The 14937-nt window shown below is 36.3% G+C and overlaps 1 protein-coding gene across 3 annotated transcripts in view; it reads right to left on the bottom strand.

The window, feature by feature from the left end:
• Window positions 1-1407: 1407 nt before the first annotated feature.
• Window positions 1408-14937, bottom strand: part of nbeal2 (neurobeachin-like 2) — a 61693-nt gene continuing 48163 nt past the window's right edge. For all 3 annotated transcript variants that reach the window (XM_016287407.1, XM_016287406.1, XM_016287405.1), the window contains 17 exons: window positions 14751-14846; window positions 14118-14242; window positions 13743-13883; window positions 13033-13163; window positions 12823-12932; window positions 11700-11817; window positions 11516-11613; window positions 10975-11088; window positions 10744-10830; window positions 9080-9189; window positions 8486-8658; window positions 7466-7560; window positions 6455-6571; window positions 6194-6355; window positions 5865-6013; window positions 3719-3854; window positions 1408-2383 (listed from right to left, as the gene is read on the bottom strand). In XM_016287407.1, the coding sequence (XP_016142893.1) occupies window positions 2276-2383; window positions 3719-3854; window positions 5865-6013; window positions 6194-6355; window positions 6455-6571; window positions 7466-7560; window positions 8486-8658; window positions 9080-9189; window positions 10744-10830; window positions 10975-11088; window positions 11516-11613; window positions 11700-11817; window positions 12823-12932; window positions 13033-13163; window positions 13743-13883; window positions 14118-14242; window positions 14751-14846 (2070 nt within the window). In that variant the 3' untranslated portion in view covers window positions 1408-2275. The remainder of the gene's footprint in view (window positions 2384-3718; window positions 3855-5864; window positions 6014-6193; window positions 6356-6454; window positions 6572-7465; window positions 7561-8485; window positions 8659-9079; window positions 9190-10743; window positions 10831-10974; window positions 11089-11515; window positions 11614-11699; window positions 11818-12822; window positions 12933-13032; window positions 13164-13742; window positions 13884-14117; window positions 14243-14750; window positions 14847-14937) is intronic.

The raw sequence follows: 14937 nt of genomic DNA on the forward strand, positions 1-14937 counted from the left end.
CAACACAAAGGTGAGTAAATACTGGGAAAAATATGAGTGCTGGGCAAGATTAATCGCATTCAAAATAAACGTTTTTGTGTACATATATGTGTGTGTACGGTGTATATTTATTATATTAATTATTATTTATAAATACACACACACATGCATGTATATATTTAATAAAAATATGTTGTTTATATATTTCTATATAATATAAATTATATAAATATATACACGTAAATAGTTTTTAAATATATACTGTATGTGTGTCTTTATATATACACACAATAGACTACACACACATATACAATTAATAAACAAAAACTTTTATTTTAAATGCGATTAATCGCGATTAATCGTTGCCTAGCACTAAAAATATATATAATTTCCTGGTGAACTATCCCTTTAAACAGTGTATAACTGCTGGCCATTGTGCTCGGTGCTTCAGTTTCTCTGCTGGCTTTGCTATCCAGCGCAGAGCAGCAGAATTAACGCAACCATCCCAGAGAAGCCAGCCAGATGTGTCCTCTGCTCTCTCCCCCCAATACCCATGTGTCACACAGACACCCCTCACACAGCACAGCCTTCAAAGCATTCAGTGCGTCAAGAGAAGAAGGAAAAAACCACCAAATTCCAATGGTAACATAGACATAATTGTGGCCCCAGCCAACGAACACATTCACAGGACAATTAAGACTAGCTGGTGTATGGCTCACATATTACAAATAGTTTCATAATTACAGCGAAAAACACAGTTGAGGCACTATGCGGAGTTAAAAATGGATAAAATTCCTGTTAAGATTTAGATTTTCTGTAAATGAGTTTATAAGCACAGCACGTTAAGCGGCATGTGAGCATGTGCTGAAACCGTTTCGCAGCTATTATATGAAAAGAAGCCAAAAGCGCTTTCATATCAAGCACAATTTATGCCCATTTTAGAAAGCGCACTGCCCTACAGTGGAAAAAACACACACGTAAGTGCACTCGTACTCACGATTTTTGTAATGGCTGTGCAAATCCATAACAGGAAAGGCACTTCCTTTTATAATATATAACAGGATTTGAAAGATTTACACAGTGCGAAAGAGATAAATGTGTGCCAATATTGAAAAAAGCTGTTTTTATGAGCAGAACCTAATTAAGTAAATAGATAGTTCACCCCAAAATTAAAATTGTGATCGTTTACTCATGTCATGTTGTTCCTAAATTTGTAGTTTATTAATCACAAAAGACAACATTTTTAAAAATATATTTTAAAAACGTAATTATGGACTATATTGAATTAGAAAAAAATATATAATTATATATATATATATATATATATATACACACACACACATGCATATATAAAACTCAAATATAAAATGTAATATATACGTTTAAATTTTTTTTTTTTTCAGGAGGTCAGTCATACAGGGTTGGAACCATAAGGGTGAGTCAATGATGACAAAACTTTCATTTTCAGGTGAACTACCCCTTTAATATATTTCATGTCATAATCGATCATAATTATGGACATTTCTATTGTTTACCTGTTTTAAGGCACCAGAAGTACTGAATCAAGTCACAAGACTTAGTAGGGCTCAAAGCGCTTCACACCATTAAACAAGAGTGAAAGGATCTTGTTCTAATTTAGGCGTCACATTAATTATTGCGTTATACAAAGCGTCTGCAAGTAACCGTGCAAAGCAATACAAACACCCACACCCACATATTGTACATGCACAGAGCTAAAATGTCTCTGTTGGTGCCGTCCCATGGAAAAATATGGCGTCATAGATGACATTGTTTAATATAAGAAGGTCTTCAAGTGTCAGACGGAGTACCAGTGTACAAAAGCAAAAATCAGCATAAGAAGATCTACTATACTATAAAACGGCTCAGGTGATGACAGTTTGTCACTCAGTGACAGAGACTAAGTCCATCACACTGAGCTCCAGCCAGTGAGAAGACAGTCTGTGATTCACAGGACAGAACATACTGCTTTTAAAAAGTTCAGTCTTAGCCGTCAACACTTAAAAAGTTTGCAGGCGACTGCCTGATTCGCCTGATCAAAAATCTTTGGAATGTTTGTCTGTTAAAAGCAGTATAAACCATTGCATTTTCGAGAAGAATGCTCTTTTCCCTTTTTGTATAAAAGTGCACGTTTGGATGTTCACCACTTGTGTTCCCTTAACTCTTGTTCCCAAGCTCTCGGTTTTAGAAGGGCAGGAAAGCGGACGAGTGGTGCACGAGCGCCGACGCTCTCGTCTCTTGTGGATGCACAGTGTTTGCTGAAGGCACGTGCAGGGGCTCATTTAGCAGGAGGCTCGACAGGGTTGTATTCGGTCTCTCCGGCGGACACCTGGGAGATTCTGCGTGTGGAGCCCCACAGTCGGCGGGAAAACTGCCCAGACCGCACCTGAATTAGGAGAAAGGTTTAAATATTTAATTTTTTTGGTCCTTCAGGTAAAAGTTAAACACATAAGTTACACATAAATTAACATCTTTAACAAAGGGAAGGCGATCTCTTTTTTTTTTATTTGGTAACATGATACAGTAGTTTATGGAAGCCCGTTTCCACCACTGAATAAAATTTTCTTTTTAAAAAAGGTCATTGCGACTTTCTATCTCACAATTCTGCAATTCTCGCAATAGCGAGTTTACATCTCACAATTCTGATATTCTTTCTCAAAACTGTGAGATATAAACTCGCAATTACAAGTTATAAAGTCCAGTTTATATCTCACAATTCTGACTTTATATCTCACAGTTCTTAATAACTCACAATTGCGAGTTTACATCTCACAGTTCTGAGAAGAAAAAAAGAATTGCGAGTTTGTATCACATACAAGATAAAAAGTCGCAATTACCTTTTTTATTTTTTATTCAGTGGCGGAAACGGGCTTCCATTGTAGTTTACCCAATAGTTAAAACAGACAATAGTAATTTTTTTTAGCATTTATCAATCTTGGTTAATATTAATTTCCTTGGTTAAAACACATTTTAACAATACATTAATTAAGAACTAACAATAAATAATAGTATATTTTAGAAATAATTGTATATTTTGAATAATCATTTTTTTTAATTAAAATTGTTTTCCACTGTTTCTATTAATATTCACTATGGAAGCTTCTTTCCACCACTGAATAAAAAATAAAAAAATTAAGTAATTGCAACATTTTCTCACGATTCAGACTTTTTTCTCAGAATTGCGTGATAGAAACTCACAATTGTGTGTTACAAAGTCAGAACGGTGAGATATAAGCTCACAATTATCAGACAAATTCAGAATTGCGAGATAAACTCACAATTCTGACTTTATAACACATAATAGCATATAAATGTGCCTATCAACATTATGATGAACTAATAACACTATAACCTCACAGAAGTAGCGACATGTCTTTTAATGAGTGTAACGAATTATAAAAATAAAAATAAAAAACGTAGAAAGGGAACTTGGTTCTATTCATCAGTTGTTGATTGCATGGATTCATTTTTTTATATATATATAAAAAATTAAAAAGTAATTTCTTTTAAAGTTAATTTTTTACATTTCCTCAATATTTAGTACATATGCCGTTATTTTTTCAATTCTTACACTTATAATGTAAAAGTAAACTGTTTTTAAAATCAAAACTTTTTAAAGGTGTAAATTGTGCCTGGCAGCATTATGATGTACTAATAACAGTTTAGCAGCATGGAATTTATTTCAGGCAGTAAAAACCTACTGGCAACCCCTCCACCTCACCTCTTCCGGTTTTCCTGCTCCCACCACAATGAGTTTGCCATCCTCCAGGCCCACCAGAATATGACTGCTCTCTTTCGTGACAGACACACAGCGCACAGGGACCTTCAGGGCCAAGGGCGCAACAGCCAGATTCAAACTAAACACACGCAAAGACAGAGAAAAAGAGCCTTGGGAATGAGAAGCAAATATGGACCCAGCTGCTGAAGATTTACTGCGATGACACAAAGGATTTATTAAGAATGCATCTACTACAATGGGAAAAAATATCAAAGAATATGATCAAACAGCTCGTGCTAAGCTGAGCAGCTGTACAGTACGCCTACACTACTGAAGTCTCTTATGTTCACCAAGGCTGCATCTGTCTGATCAAAAGTATAGTCAATTTTAATATTTTAAAAAATTATTGCAATTTAAAATAACTGTTTTCTATTTTCTATTCAAGTGTAATTTATTCCTTTAACTCTTTCCCCGCCAGCATTTTTGAAAAAAGTTGCCAGCCACCGCCAGCGATTTTGATGATTTTCATTAAAATTTGATGGCCTCCAGAATATTTTGCTGTATGAATATTTGAATATGCAATACACCAAAGTAAAGATCAGAGCCTCTACTTTTTTATTTATTTTTTGGCGTTTTATGCCTTTTATTTAGATAGGACAGTAGACAGGAAGCGAAGTGGGTGAGAGAGAGAGGTCCACGAGCTGGGACTCGAACTCGGGACGCCCAAAGGCGCTATATGTCGGCACGCTGCCCACGAGGCCATCGGCGCCGACCAGAGCCTCTACTCTCTAGGTAGGTTTCATATAGGTAGGTTTCATAAAAATGCATAATTTTGAGCAAAAAGGTGAGAAAATCAAATTTTTATCAAAAACTACATCTGGGTAATATTCAGTATGATTATCAAAGCATAAATCCAGTAAATCGCTTCTATCAACACCTCCAAAGCTTGCACAGACATATACCACCTCCTGGATCAGTATTTTACACCGTAACATTATGCAGTTTTCATTTATATGCTGCCATTGCTGATGATCGCATTATTTTTCATATGCATCTGTTTACATAAGAGATCGCTCGTTTCTCCGTCCTGTACACATGTGTTTATGTTCGGGAGGTTTTGTACTCGTTCAGAAGATGTGTAATAGCGCCCCCGAGTGTATAACAGTGAAAACACGAAAAGCCGTAAAAACTCGTCTTTGGCGGGGAAGCGCTGTCTTCTAAAAGAAGAGATAACTCGTCAATGGCGGGGAAAGAGTTAATGGCAAAACTGAATTTTCAGCAGCAATTACTACAGTCTTCAGTGTCACATGATCCTTCAGAAATCATTCTGATGTGCTGCTAAAGAAACATTTTGTTATTATTATGAATGTTCAAAACGGTAGATTTTTTTTGAGAAATATAAAATTCAAAACAACAGCATTTATTCTGAAAAGGCTTTACTGAAATTTTTGTCAAATCTATGGAAGCCCATTTCTGGCTTCTGGCAATTGCAAGTTTACATCTCGCAATTCTGACCTTTTTTTTTCCCCGCAGAATTGCGTGATACAAACTCACAATTCAGACTTTTTTTTCTCAGAACTTTAAGAGATCTAAATTTGCAATGGCGTGTTATAAAGTCAGTATTGCGTGATATAAAATCGCAATTGCGAGAAAAAATTGACTTTCGAGTTCCGAGTTTATATCTCACAATTCGGAGAAAAAAAGTCAGAATTGCGAGATATAAACTCGGAATTGTGAGAAAAAAGAAAAGTCACACAATTGCGAGTTATAAAGTCAGAATTGCGGGATATAAACTCACAATTGCAAGAAAAAAGTCAGAATTGCAGGTTGTCACAACTCTGACTTTATTTCTCGCAATTGTGAGTTTCTATCACCCAATTCTGACTTTATTACTCACAATTGCGAGTTTATATCTCACAATTCTGAGAAAAAAAGTCAGAATTGTGAGTTTGTATCATGCAATTCTGAAAAAAAAGAGAATTGCTATATGTAATCAAAATCATACAAATCAAAATGTCCACGCTAAATAAAATTATAATTATAATAAAATATTTACTTTTCAAAAAATTTCAATAAAAATGTAAAAAATACTGTCTACAAACCTTTAAACAAGGTGTACATTTAAAATGACCATTAGAGGTGTGTTTACCTGTACAAGTCTCGAATGTGAAGGTTCCCCTGTTGTGTGCCTACGATGAGGTAGTCAGGCACCAGATGCAAAGCTGAAATCTTCTCGTCCAAGGTCTCAGATGCTAAGAGAGTGCCATTCACAGAGTACACATGCAGTGCATACTTCTCCTACAGGCACAAAAAAACATATATGTATATATATAAAAAAAACAGGTGTGCAGGCCAGATTTGAGAAGCATTGCACTAGTGGTCTTACATAAAGCATTTTTTGGTTTACAATTTTTTATTTATTAAATTTTTTGTTAATTTCCATTCTCACAATAACTCAAAAACACTGTCAATCAGCACCTTTCCAGCAGTGTGGCCCTCCATAACAGTCTGTGCCACTATGTGCCCTTCCATGCCGACCTCCAGGTGTGCCACAGGGGCAGCAAAGCAGCTCTCACACGGCGGTCTCAGGGTTCGCAGGTACTGTCCACGACGCACACTGTGCATGATTACTGTGCCATCCTGAACGAGAGAAAAAGAGGGCAACAGAGAGAAAAGTCATCAACTCACGATTCCTAACGGCAATGCAGTAACTCCTGAAGTGGTCTGATCTAAACTGACCTTTGACCCTGAGATCGCCATATCCAACTCAGTGCTGATGGCGACACATGCGACCTCTTGATCATGTCCACAGAGCACCTGCACGGGCCGTGGAGACAGACCGCTAGAGAAACCACCCTACATGTAAAAAATACACTCACTAGTTATAATACATAACCATGCTAATGATTTTTCTTTAATTCAACGTAGTATTATATAACTTATAAAAGCAACATAAAGACTAATCACAATAGCAATAGTTGTCGCAATAGCTAAATGACTGTATACCAGTAAAATAACACCAATCTTGATAACAGCCAAAAAGTACCTGAGCATACTTTTATTTCAAAACTTAAATATAAAAATAAATATTAACAAATTAATAACAACATTACAATAACGGCTTCAAGTAATTATCAGTTAAATAAATACTGATTTAAGTTAATAACACTTAATAACACATAATGTGAGAAAACACCCAGATATTAAAGCATAAATTTGATATTTTGATGCATTTAATTTCTATTCCTGGCTATTTACACTACCATTCAAAAATGTTGGGGTCTGTACAATTTTTTTTAAATGTTTTTGAAAGTCTCTTATGCTCAACAAGGCTGCATTGATTTGATAAAAAATTTAATTGAAAACAGCAGTATTGTGAAATATTAGTACAATTTAAAATTACTTTTCTATTTCTATAACTTTCTATTTTAAGAAAGTTTTTGAATGTCATTTATTCCTGTGCTGGCAAAGCTGAATTTTCAGCATCATTACTCCAGTCTTCAGTGTCACACGATCCTTCAGAAACGATTCCAATATGCTGATTCGCTGCTTTACTGCTACTTTTGATCAATGTTTTGTGCCGTTGGATAATAAAAGTATTAACATTGTAAAAAAATTAAAATAAAAAATTGTACAACAGTGTACATTCTGTTCAAATTTAAATGACTGCTCATGGGTGCAGATGTACCCTTCACACCCTTTTATGTTTGTATTAACTTATCTAAGTACAAGTATTTTGTGTGAGCAAACCTGCTGTAGGACCTGCCACACCATGCAGGTGGTGTCTCGTGAGCCAGAGATGAGGTAGATACCACAGAGATCCAAAGCCAGGCATGTGACCACATCTATATCCCACAAAAAAGCACATTATTTAGCCATCAGGACATTTGTTCATAATCAAATGCATTATATAATCAGCAATTTGCACCACACATCTTCTGAGAAGTTGAAATCAAGAGAGAGCTGTCAAATTTCTAAGGCCGCTAAATTATCAACATGGTCAAAACTCTGCTGAAAACTTGTTGCACACAATCTACTACATGCTTTCTGCCCTTTATACTTTTAAGAAAGCAAAATACATTTTAGTATAACTCTACATTACTCTAATATTTACAGCTTTTTATTAAGTAAACTTTACACTGTTAGCAATATTTCAAGATGAACACTTACTGGATTGAAGGAACGTTGGTTTACTTGATTTTCTATACAGTTTTTTTTATTTTTTTTTAGAAAAACCTTGATAAAATGTGAATATCAAATATGATACATGAGGCCTTTGAGGAATGTTTATTTGTACATCTCTGAATCATCATTGTATTGAAATGCATTAAGTTTTGCCATCACAATAAAAACTAGAGAGCTTTGATCATAAGCATTTAAATATCATCTTACTATGACATTATTGGGAGATATGCATTTATGTAAGTAATATATAAATATAAATACCAGCAACTGAACCAAATTGCATAATTTTGATCAGCTTGGGCCTCATACGACATGAGTCATAAACACCTCATGTATCAAATATGATACTCATTAAAAACACACAGTTTTTAATTTTTTTTACATTTGATCATATTTCAGGCTTTACAGGGTTAATGGTTCTGTTTCACCAACAAATGATTCATCAAACATCTCTGCCAAATCTGACGGCAGCTAATTTTATGTAGGATTCAGCTCAACAGCTCCATCAAGCTCATTCCAATGCCTACAGCTGCGCCTTGACTTTGTACTATTTGGGTAAGTCTGTGTCGGACAGACGGCTCTCACCTATGTGACGGCAGATCCTGCCCAGCAGCTTGGCCTTGCCTAACATAGTGACCCTAATGCTGCAGTCCCAGTGCCCCCCACTGAACAGCAGACGCCCGTCAGTGGACACCACCAGCACCTGGGACCCGATTTCCACCCCTGGGGAGAACGGCCCGCTGAGGAACCGCTGGGTCCTAAAAACAGATCCAACAAAGGGTTAGTACCAACAAATGGGACTAAACTTGTCAGCGGGAGAACATTCGAAATAGATCAATGTTGTGTTTAAGCATCAGATTCGACACATGTTAGCAGACCACTCAAAAACAACAAGAAAGGCTCGGGAAAACAAATGAGCTTTTACTACAAAGGACCCAATTTGACTGAAGAACATTCATAGAGACCAAAGCAGCCAAACCACCAGAGTTTAATGTCAAAGAGCTGCTATTTATAAGCAGCTATAAAGCTTTTGGTTATTTGTCCAAAGCCCAATGTTGTCACTATAAAAATACTTTGTGCCTAATCAAAACCTCTTGTCTTTAAAACTATTTGAAAGTCACCAAGTCTCTGAACATGATTATATAATGTGTTTAGACATGTGTACATGTTCAAACTTACTTTGGGTTGCTCACAGTGGGGTCTCTGGTGAAGGTGAAATAATTAGCTATGTTCTTGTCGTAGGGCAGCCAGCTATGAGTGCCTATCATTCCATTAACACTCACTGTCACCTGAAACAGCACAAATGCCATTCAACAAATACATAAACAAATGTATTGATCAGGAACCCTTAAATATGATCTGTGAAGGACCCACTTCCTAAAACATATGCTGAGAGAAAGCATTATTAAGAGCGAGATAGACAAAATGTTGTTTCCAAAAAATAATTCAATTAAATTTAATTAGTTTTTATACTGTCGCTGTACTAAAACAAAGAAAATAATTATAATATTATCTGTTTTTTTGTGTGCGTGTTAAGGGATAGTTCATCCAAAAAATATGATCAATATGATTAATATGACCTGTATGATATTTTTTCTTCTGCTGAACACAAAAGATGATATTTTGAAGATATTAAGGTCAGTGGGTACCATTAACTGTTTCCCCCCCCCCCCACATTCTTCAAAATATATTCTTCAATGTTTCACTGAAGAAAACAACGTAAACAATGTATGCTGATCTGTGTCAGCAGCACCGTACACGGATACGTTGTTTACGCTTTGATCTGAAGGTAAACAATGTATCAGCATACATACGTTGTTTACGTATATGATACTCTACAAAATGCCGCTATAGGGAGAGAAATTGTTGAATAAAGTTGTTATTTTTGTTTTATTTGCGCACAAAAAGTATTTTTGTAACTTCGTAAAATTACTGTTGAACCACTGATGTCACATGGATTATTTTATCGATGTCCTTGCTATGATTCTGAGCCTTGATCATGTTAGGATCCTTGCTGTCTATGCAGGGTCAGAGAGCTCTCAGAATTCATCAAAAATAACTTAATTTGTGTTCCGAAGATGAACGAAGGTCTTACGGGTTTGGAACGACATGAGGGTGAGTAATTAATGACAGAATTTTCCTTTATGGGTGAACTATCCCTTTAAGTTGTCGGTTGCTAGTTGAGGAAACTTAAGTTGAGTGTGATAGGTGAACTAATAGGTTAACTGATGATTTTGAGTTAGGTTAACTAACTTTTTTCAGCCAAAAAAAACAGGAAACTTTTTATGCGTTTTGTACGAGTCGATTTTAAAGGCAAGCGCGAACAAACATACACAACAATGGCGGAGTACATGGTACTGTTGTTGCTGCTCAAGAGTTTGCTAACGCTTCTTCAGCAAAGTGTGGATTTACTTCACCAATATTACAACCAACAGCAGAGACGCATCATATACATCACATAATCGTCATATCCCTACAGGTACGGTTTACTAACAAGGTGACCGCGCCAACTACTGGCCTGGCATACATAATACAGCGTTTTTGACCGTTTTTGAAAACGTTGCCATGTATATGTGAAACTTTTTAAAAACGCAAGGGAAAAACTTTTCCGTTTTTGACTACATCGTTGTCATGTAAACCTTAAGCCTTATTTTACATAATTTTAAGTCATCTTAAGGCTCTCTTGAAAGTTTGCTGAGGCCCCCTAGTGGCCCCTGGCCCCATGGTTGAGAACCACTGTACTAACCCCCTTTTCCACAGACTCTCTTGATCCTCAAGACTGGTTCTGATCTTATTCAAATATTAGTACATGACAAGTGAACATAATCCTGAAATAATCTCACCAGTATGTCAGAACCAGGGATGATAAAGGAGCGGGTTTGATTTCTGGGCACCACGGCTTGGACTAAAGGCAGACCATCACTCACCACCTATGTGAACCAACATCAAAAACAACTGAAATCACAGTTTCACACAGCAACTCCTTAAATCAAAACATTAGCACATGGTGCTCAAAAAGTTGCATTTCAGCATATTATTCAGTTCAAATGAAATACTGATAAATTGGGGCTCACCTCTTTAAAAGATCGGAGTTTAGTGAGCTGATCAAAAAGGTTGGGAGGCAGAATGTCCAGACGGGCCTGCCGCCTGAATGCGTTCTCTGCTGACATACGGGGAGGATGGGGCTCCTGAATTACACAGAGAGGTTTCACTTGTGACATATTACCCACAATACATTACACAAATGCTTTCAGAACCAAAATAAAATATTACAAATATTAAATGCATTTTTGTTAACTGAAATAAAGCTGAAATTAAAAACTTGCCTTGGCAACAAACTGAAACAAGCTGAAGTTGAAGCACTAAAATGACTCACTTGACATAAATTAAAACTAAAACTGAAATAAAAATAAACAGTAATATAAAAAAAAGACTAATATAAATTACAAAAGCACATAAGATTACTAAAATGAAAACCGAAAACAAAAATAAAAGCAAATTCAAAATATTACTAATTACTATCGTACTATATAAATAACACCCTTCAGACCTGAAAGCTCATATAAAATGAAGTTTATGCTGACTAGAGATGGAAACATCTGTCTGATGTCCCACCTTGAGAAGCTGACAGGGCGTCTGGCCAAAGTTGCTGATGATGCCTTCAAGGGCCTTGCGCTCGGTCTCATTAGCTATGGCGTCCAGATCCACTGCACCTGACAGCCAAAACACACAGCGATAAGTCATATTTTCCATGCAGGAACATGTTTAAACTAACACGAACTCATAAGAGCTCTCTTACCCTCATAAGTGCAGTAGTAGAAGACATTGAGAGCTTCCACTGCTTCAGGTCCTCGCTGCTTATACCCGAATATGAGATCGATCCACTCGTGCAGGTGAGCAGACACATGCTCACTCTCCTTTAAACACACAGATGCACAAAGAGATTCTGTCAGTTTTCTTTGCTGGATGCATTCGAAAATCATTGCACAAATATTGGCCGATTCACAAACAAACGACTTTTTGAGCTGATTCTTTTTAAAGGAGTAGTTTACCCAAATGTGATCTCCAAACAGCTGAAAAAAACATCAACAGTCCACAAGTAATCCACACAAATTCAGTCCATCAATTAACATCTTGTGAAAAGCTGCATGTTTGTAATAAATAAATTAATCAATAAGATGTTTTTAACTTTAAACCATTGCTTTTGGCTAAAATACAAGTCCTCTATCCTCTAGCCATAGTATTGCTTTCTCCAGTAAAAAAGTAATCTCTTCTGAATCAGGCGAGAAATATGCACAGATCAAGCACTGTTTACAAACATAAACAGTCCAAAACAGGAAGCGTTATTATGGATTATAGACTGGTATTTTGGCCAGATTTAAAGTTAAAACAGCTTAATGATGGATTAGTTTACTGCAGCTTTTCACTTTACAAGATTAAGTTAAGTTAATTAATGGACTGGAGTCAAGACGATTACTTGTGAATTATTGTGATGTTTTTATCAGATGTTTGGACTCTCATTCTGACGGCACCCATTCACTTGCAGAAGATTTACTGGTGAGCAAGTGATGCAAAATGCAAGATTTCTCACAAATCTTTTCAGATGCAGAAACAAACTCATCTATATCTTGTATGGCCAGAGGATGAGTACATTTTCAACTAATTAAAATTTTTAGGTGAATTATTACTACCACAAATCATTCTAAAAGTTTGAATCAGTCTAACAAATTACTTGAATTTGTTAGAGCAGTTAACTGAAACATCTGACTCACTCACTGGACTTGTAAGACGGTGGTATTTTAATAGTATTTTGTATTTCATAAAACATATTTATAAAATAAAGGTTACAAAAATAATTGATTGCTTTGTTTAGTATGTATGTTTTGAAATCAGTGCATTGTGCATTGTGTCTGTTTCCCCACCAAAGCTTTGCGGTGTTTCCTGATGAAGTCTTCAGGCGAAGACGCCCAGGGGGGAATCAACACATCATTGACCTTCTCCTGACTGATTTGCAAGCAGCCCAGATCAAAACCTGCACACATGACATATTACAATTCAAAATCCATCAATCCAACATAATTCAGTGCCAGTGTAGTTTTCATCACTGAGAAGCTTCAGAGAGGCACACTGACTGTTCATGTTCTGCAGGAAATCTGGGAAGTAGAAGAACTCTGGGATGAGCTCCTTCACATCAACTGGACTCTCCATTCGTGCCTGCCATGCTGCTGCTACTGAATGAAACTGCCTATCGGCACAATCAAACCTAAGCACACACACAATCACTCTTGTAAGTGCAGCCCAAACATAGGACAATATACATGATTACTTGAAAACCATCAAGTAAACAACACTGCAACCTAGTGGTCAATACTATGGAGTGCCAACAAGCATAACATTTTATTTACAATATTTAAAATATTATTAATATTCAGAATATTCACAATTTGATGTTGGTGATCTACATTCCTGTATGGACACTTCATGTTTTTTTGGAGAATTAAAACCATTAAACAGAGTCAAATTTCTATTTGTACTTCAGGCACCGTTGGAATGAATAAACACATACAACATTTGTGTTCAAATGTCTCCAGTAGGACAAAAAACCCCCCCAAAAAAACCTTGAGCAGGGGTGTCCAATCCTGCTCCTGAAGGGTTAACATCCTGCAGAGTTTAGTTCTGACCTGCCCCAACACACCTTCCTGTAAGTTTCTAGTAATCCTGAAGACCTTGAATAGCTGGTTCAGGTGTGTTTGAACTAGAGGTGGCCCTCCAGGAGCAAGATTGGACATCCCTGGCTTTAGCCTGCAGTATGAGTGCAGTGGTGTGTGAGTGTGTGTCTTACTTGCCGCTCTGGAGCTGTATATGTAATGAGGTGAAGGGCTCTGTGCGGATCATGTAGTGCATGACGCCGGCAGCATTAGAGTAGTGTGTGCCATAGTGGAACTTATCGATAGTGCCTGTTGAATCCTCAAAACTCTCATACCTAATCAAACAACAACAAAAAGACATTTAGAAAATCAGATGAAATACTCAAAAGATGCTACATTACACTGCTTTATTTTATTATAGAACATACTGTTATTATTTACAAATTTAAATATATTTATAAATCATGTAGATATCAGCTTGTGGTATTTTCTAGTTTTGTGATACATCTTTTAACAACACATTCTCTGATACTGAGAATTCTGCAAAAAGGACTGTAACACTGTCTCACTTTTCCCTGACGTTCTGTGCATGTCGAGGGTTGACGACACCAACGGGTTTGGACAAATCTCTGAAAACAGCTGGGTCCTCCAGATCCAATTCAGCAGATGTGTAGTCACACAGCACCCAGGGGAACTGAGAATACGGACATGCACATGAAGAAAAAAGAAGACATGTGACCCATATAATATCCACCAACAACAGAAGTGTCAGTCACGCACATTTTTTTTCAGCGAAATGGATATTAAAATGCATATTAATCACCCAGTTTAAATAAATTCAGTGAAATCTTGGTTTACTAAAATAAATAATAAATTACTTTTTAAAATGAAATTTAAAGACTGAAAAACTAAATTAAATAAAATACATAAATTCAGCCCGAGATGCTGGGTAGGCTATAGCATCCCTGCGATACTGCATAGGACAAGCAGTGTGGAAAACAAAAGCAAAAAACCAAAACACAACAGAACAGAACCAAAACAAAACAAAAAACAACACAAACAGAACAGAATAGAGCAAAACAAAATAAGAAAAGAAAAAAAACAATCAAAAGAAAACAAAACAAAAAACAGAACAAAAAAAAAAAAAGGCAAAAAAAATTACAAAACAAAACCAAATCAATGCTAGCTCTGTGACAACTCACCACTGGATACTGGGATAAATCATTGTATGTGCGACCAGCAATGGTGTTGAGCTGCATCAGATATTCAAAATTGGAGATCTCTCTGCAAATCCATCTCTGCAATAGAAACAAAAATGAAAATAAACAATAGTTAGATCTGGAAATTTGGGGGGGGGGTGAGGCTTTTTGACAGCTTTTGTTGGCAGAT

The sequence above is a fragment of the Sinocyclocheilus grahami genome, unplaced genomic scaffold, assembly GCF_001515645.1.
Source record: "Sinocyclocheilus grahami isolate Dianchi unplaced genomic scaffold, SAMN03320097.WGS_v1.1 scaffold222.1, whole genome shotgun sequence".
NCBI classification, from domain to species: Eukaryota; Metazoa; Chordata; class Actinopteri; order Cypriniformes; family Cyprinidae; genus Sinocyclocheilus; species Sinocyclocheilus grahami.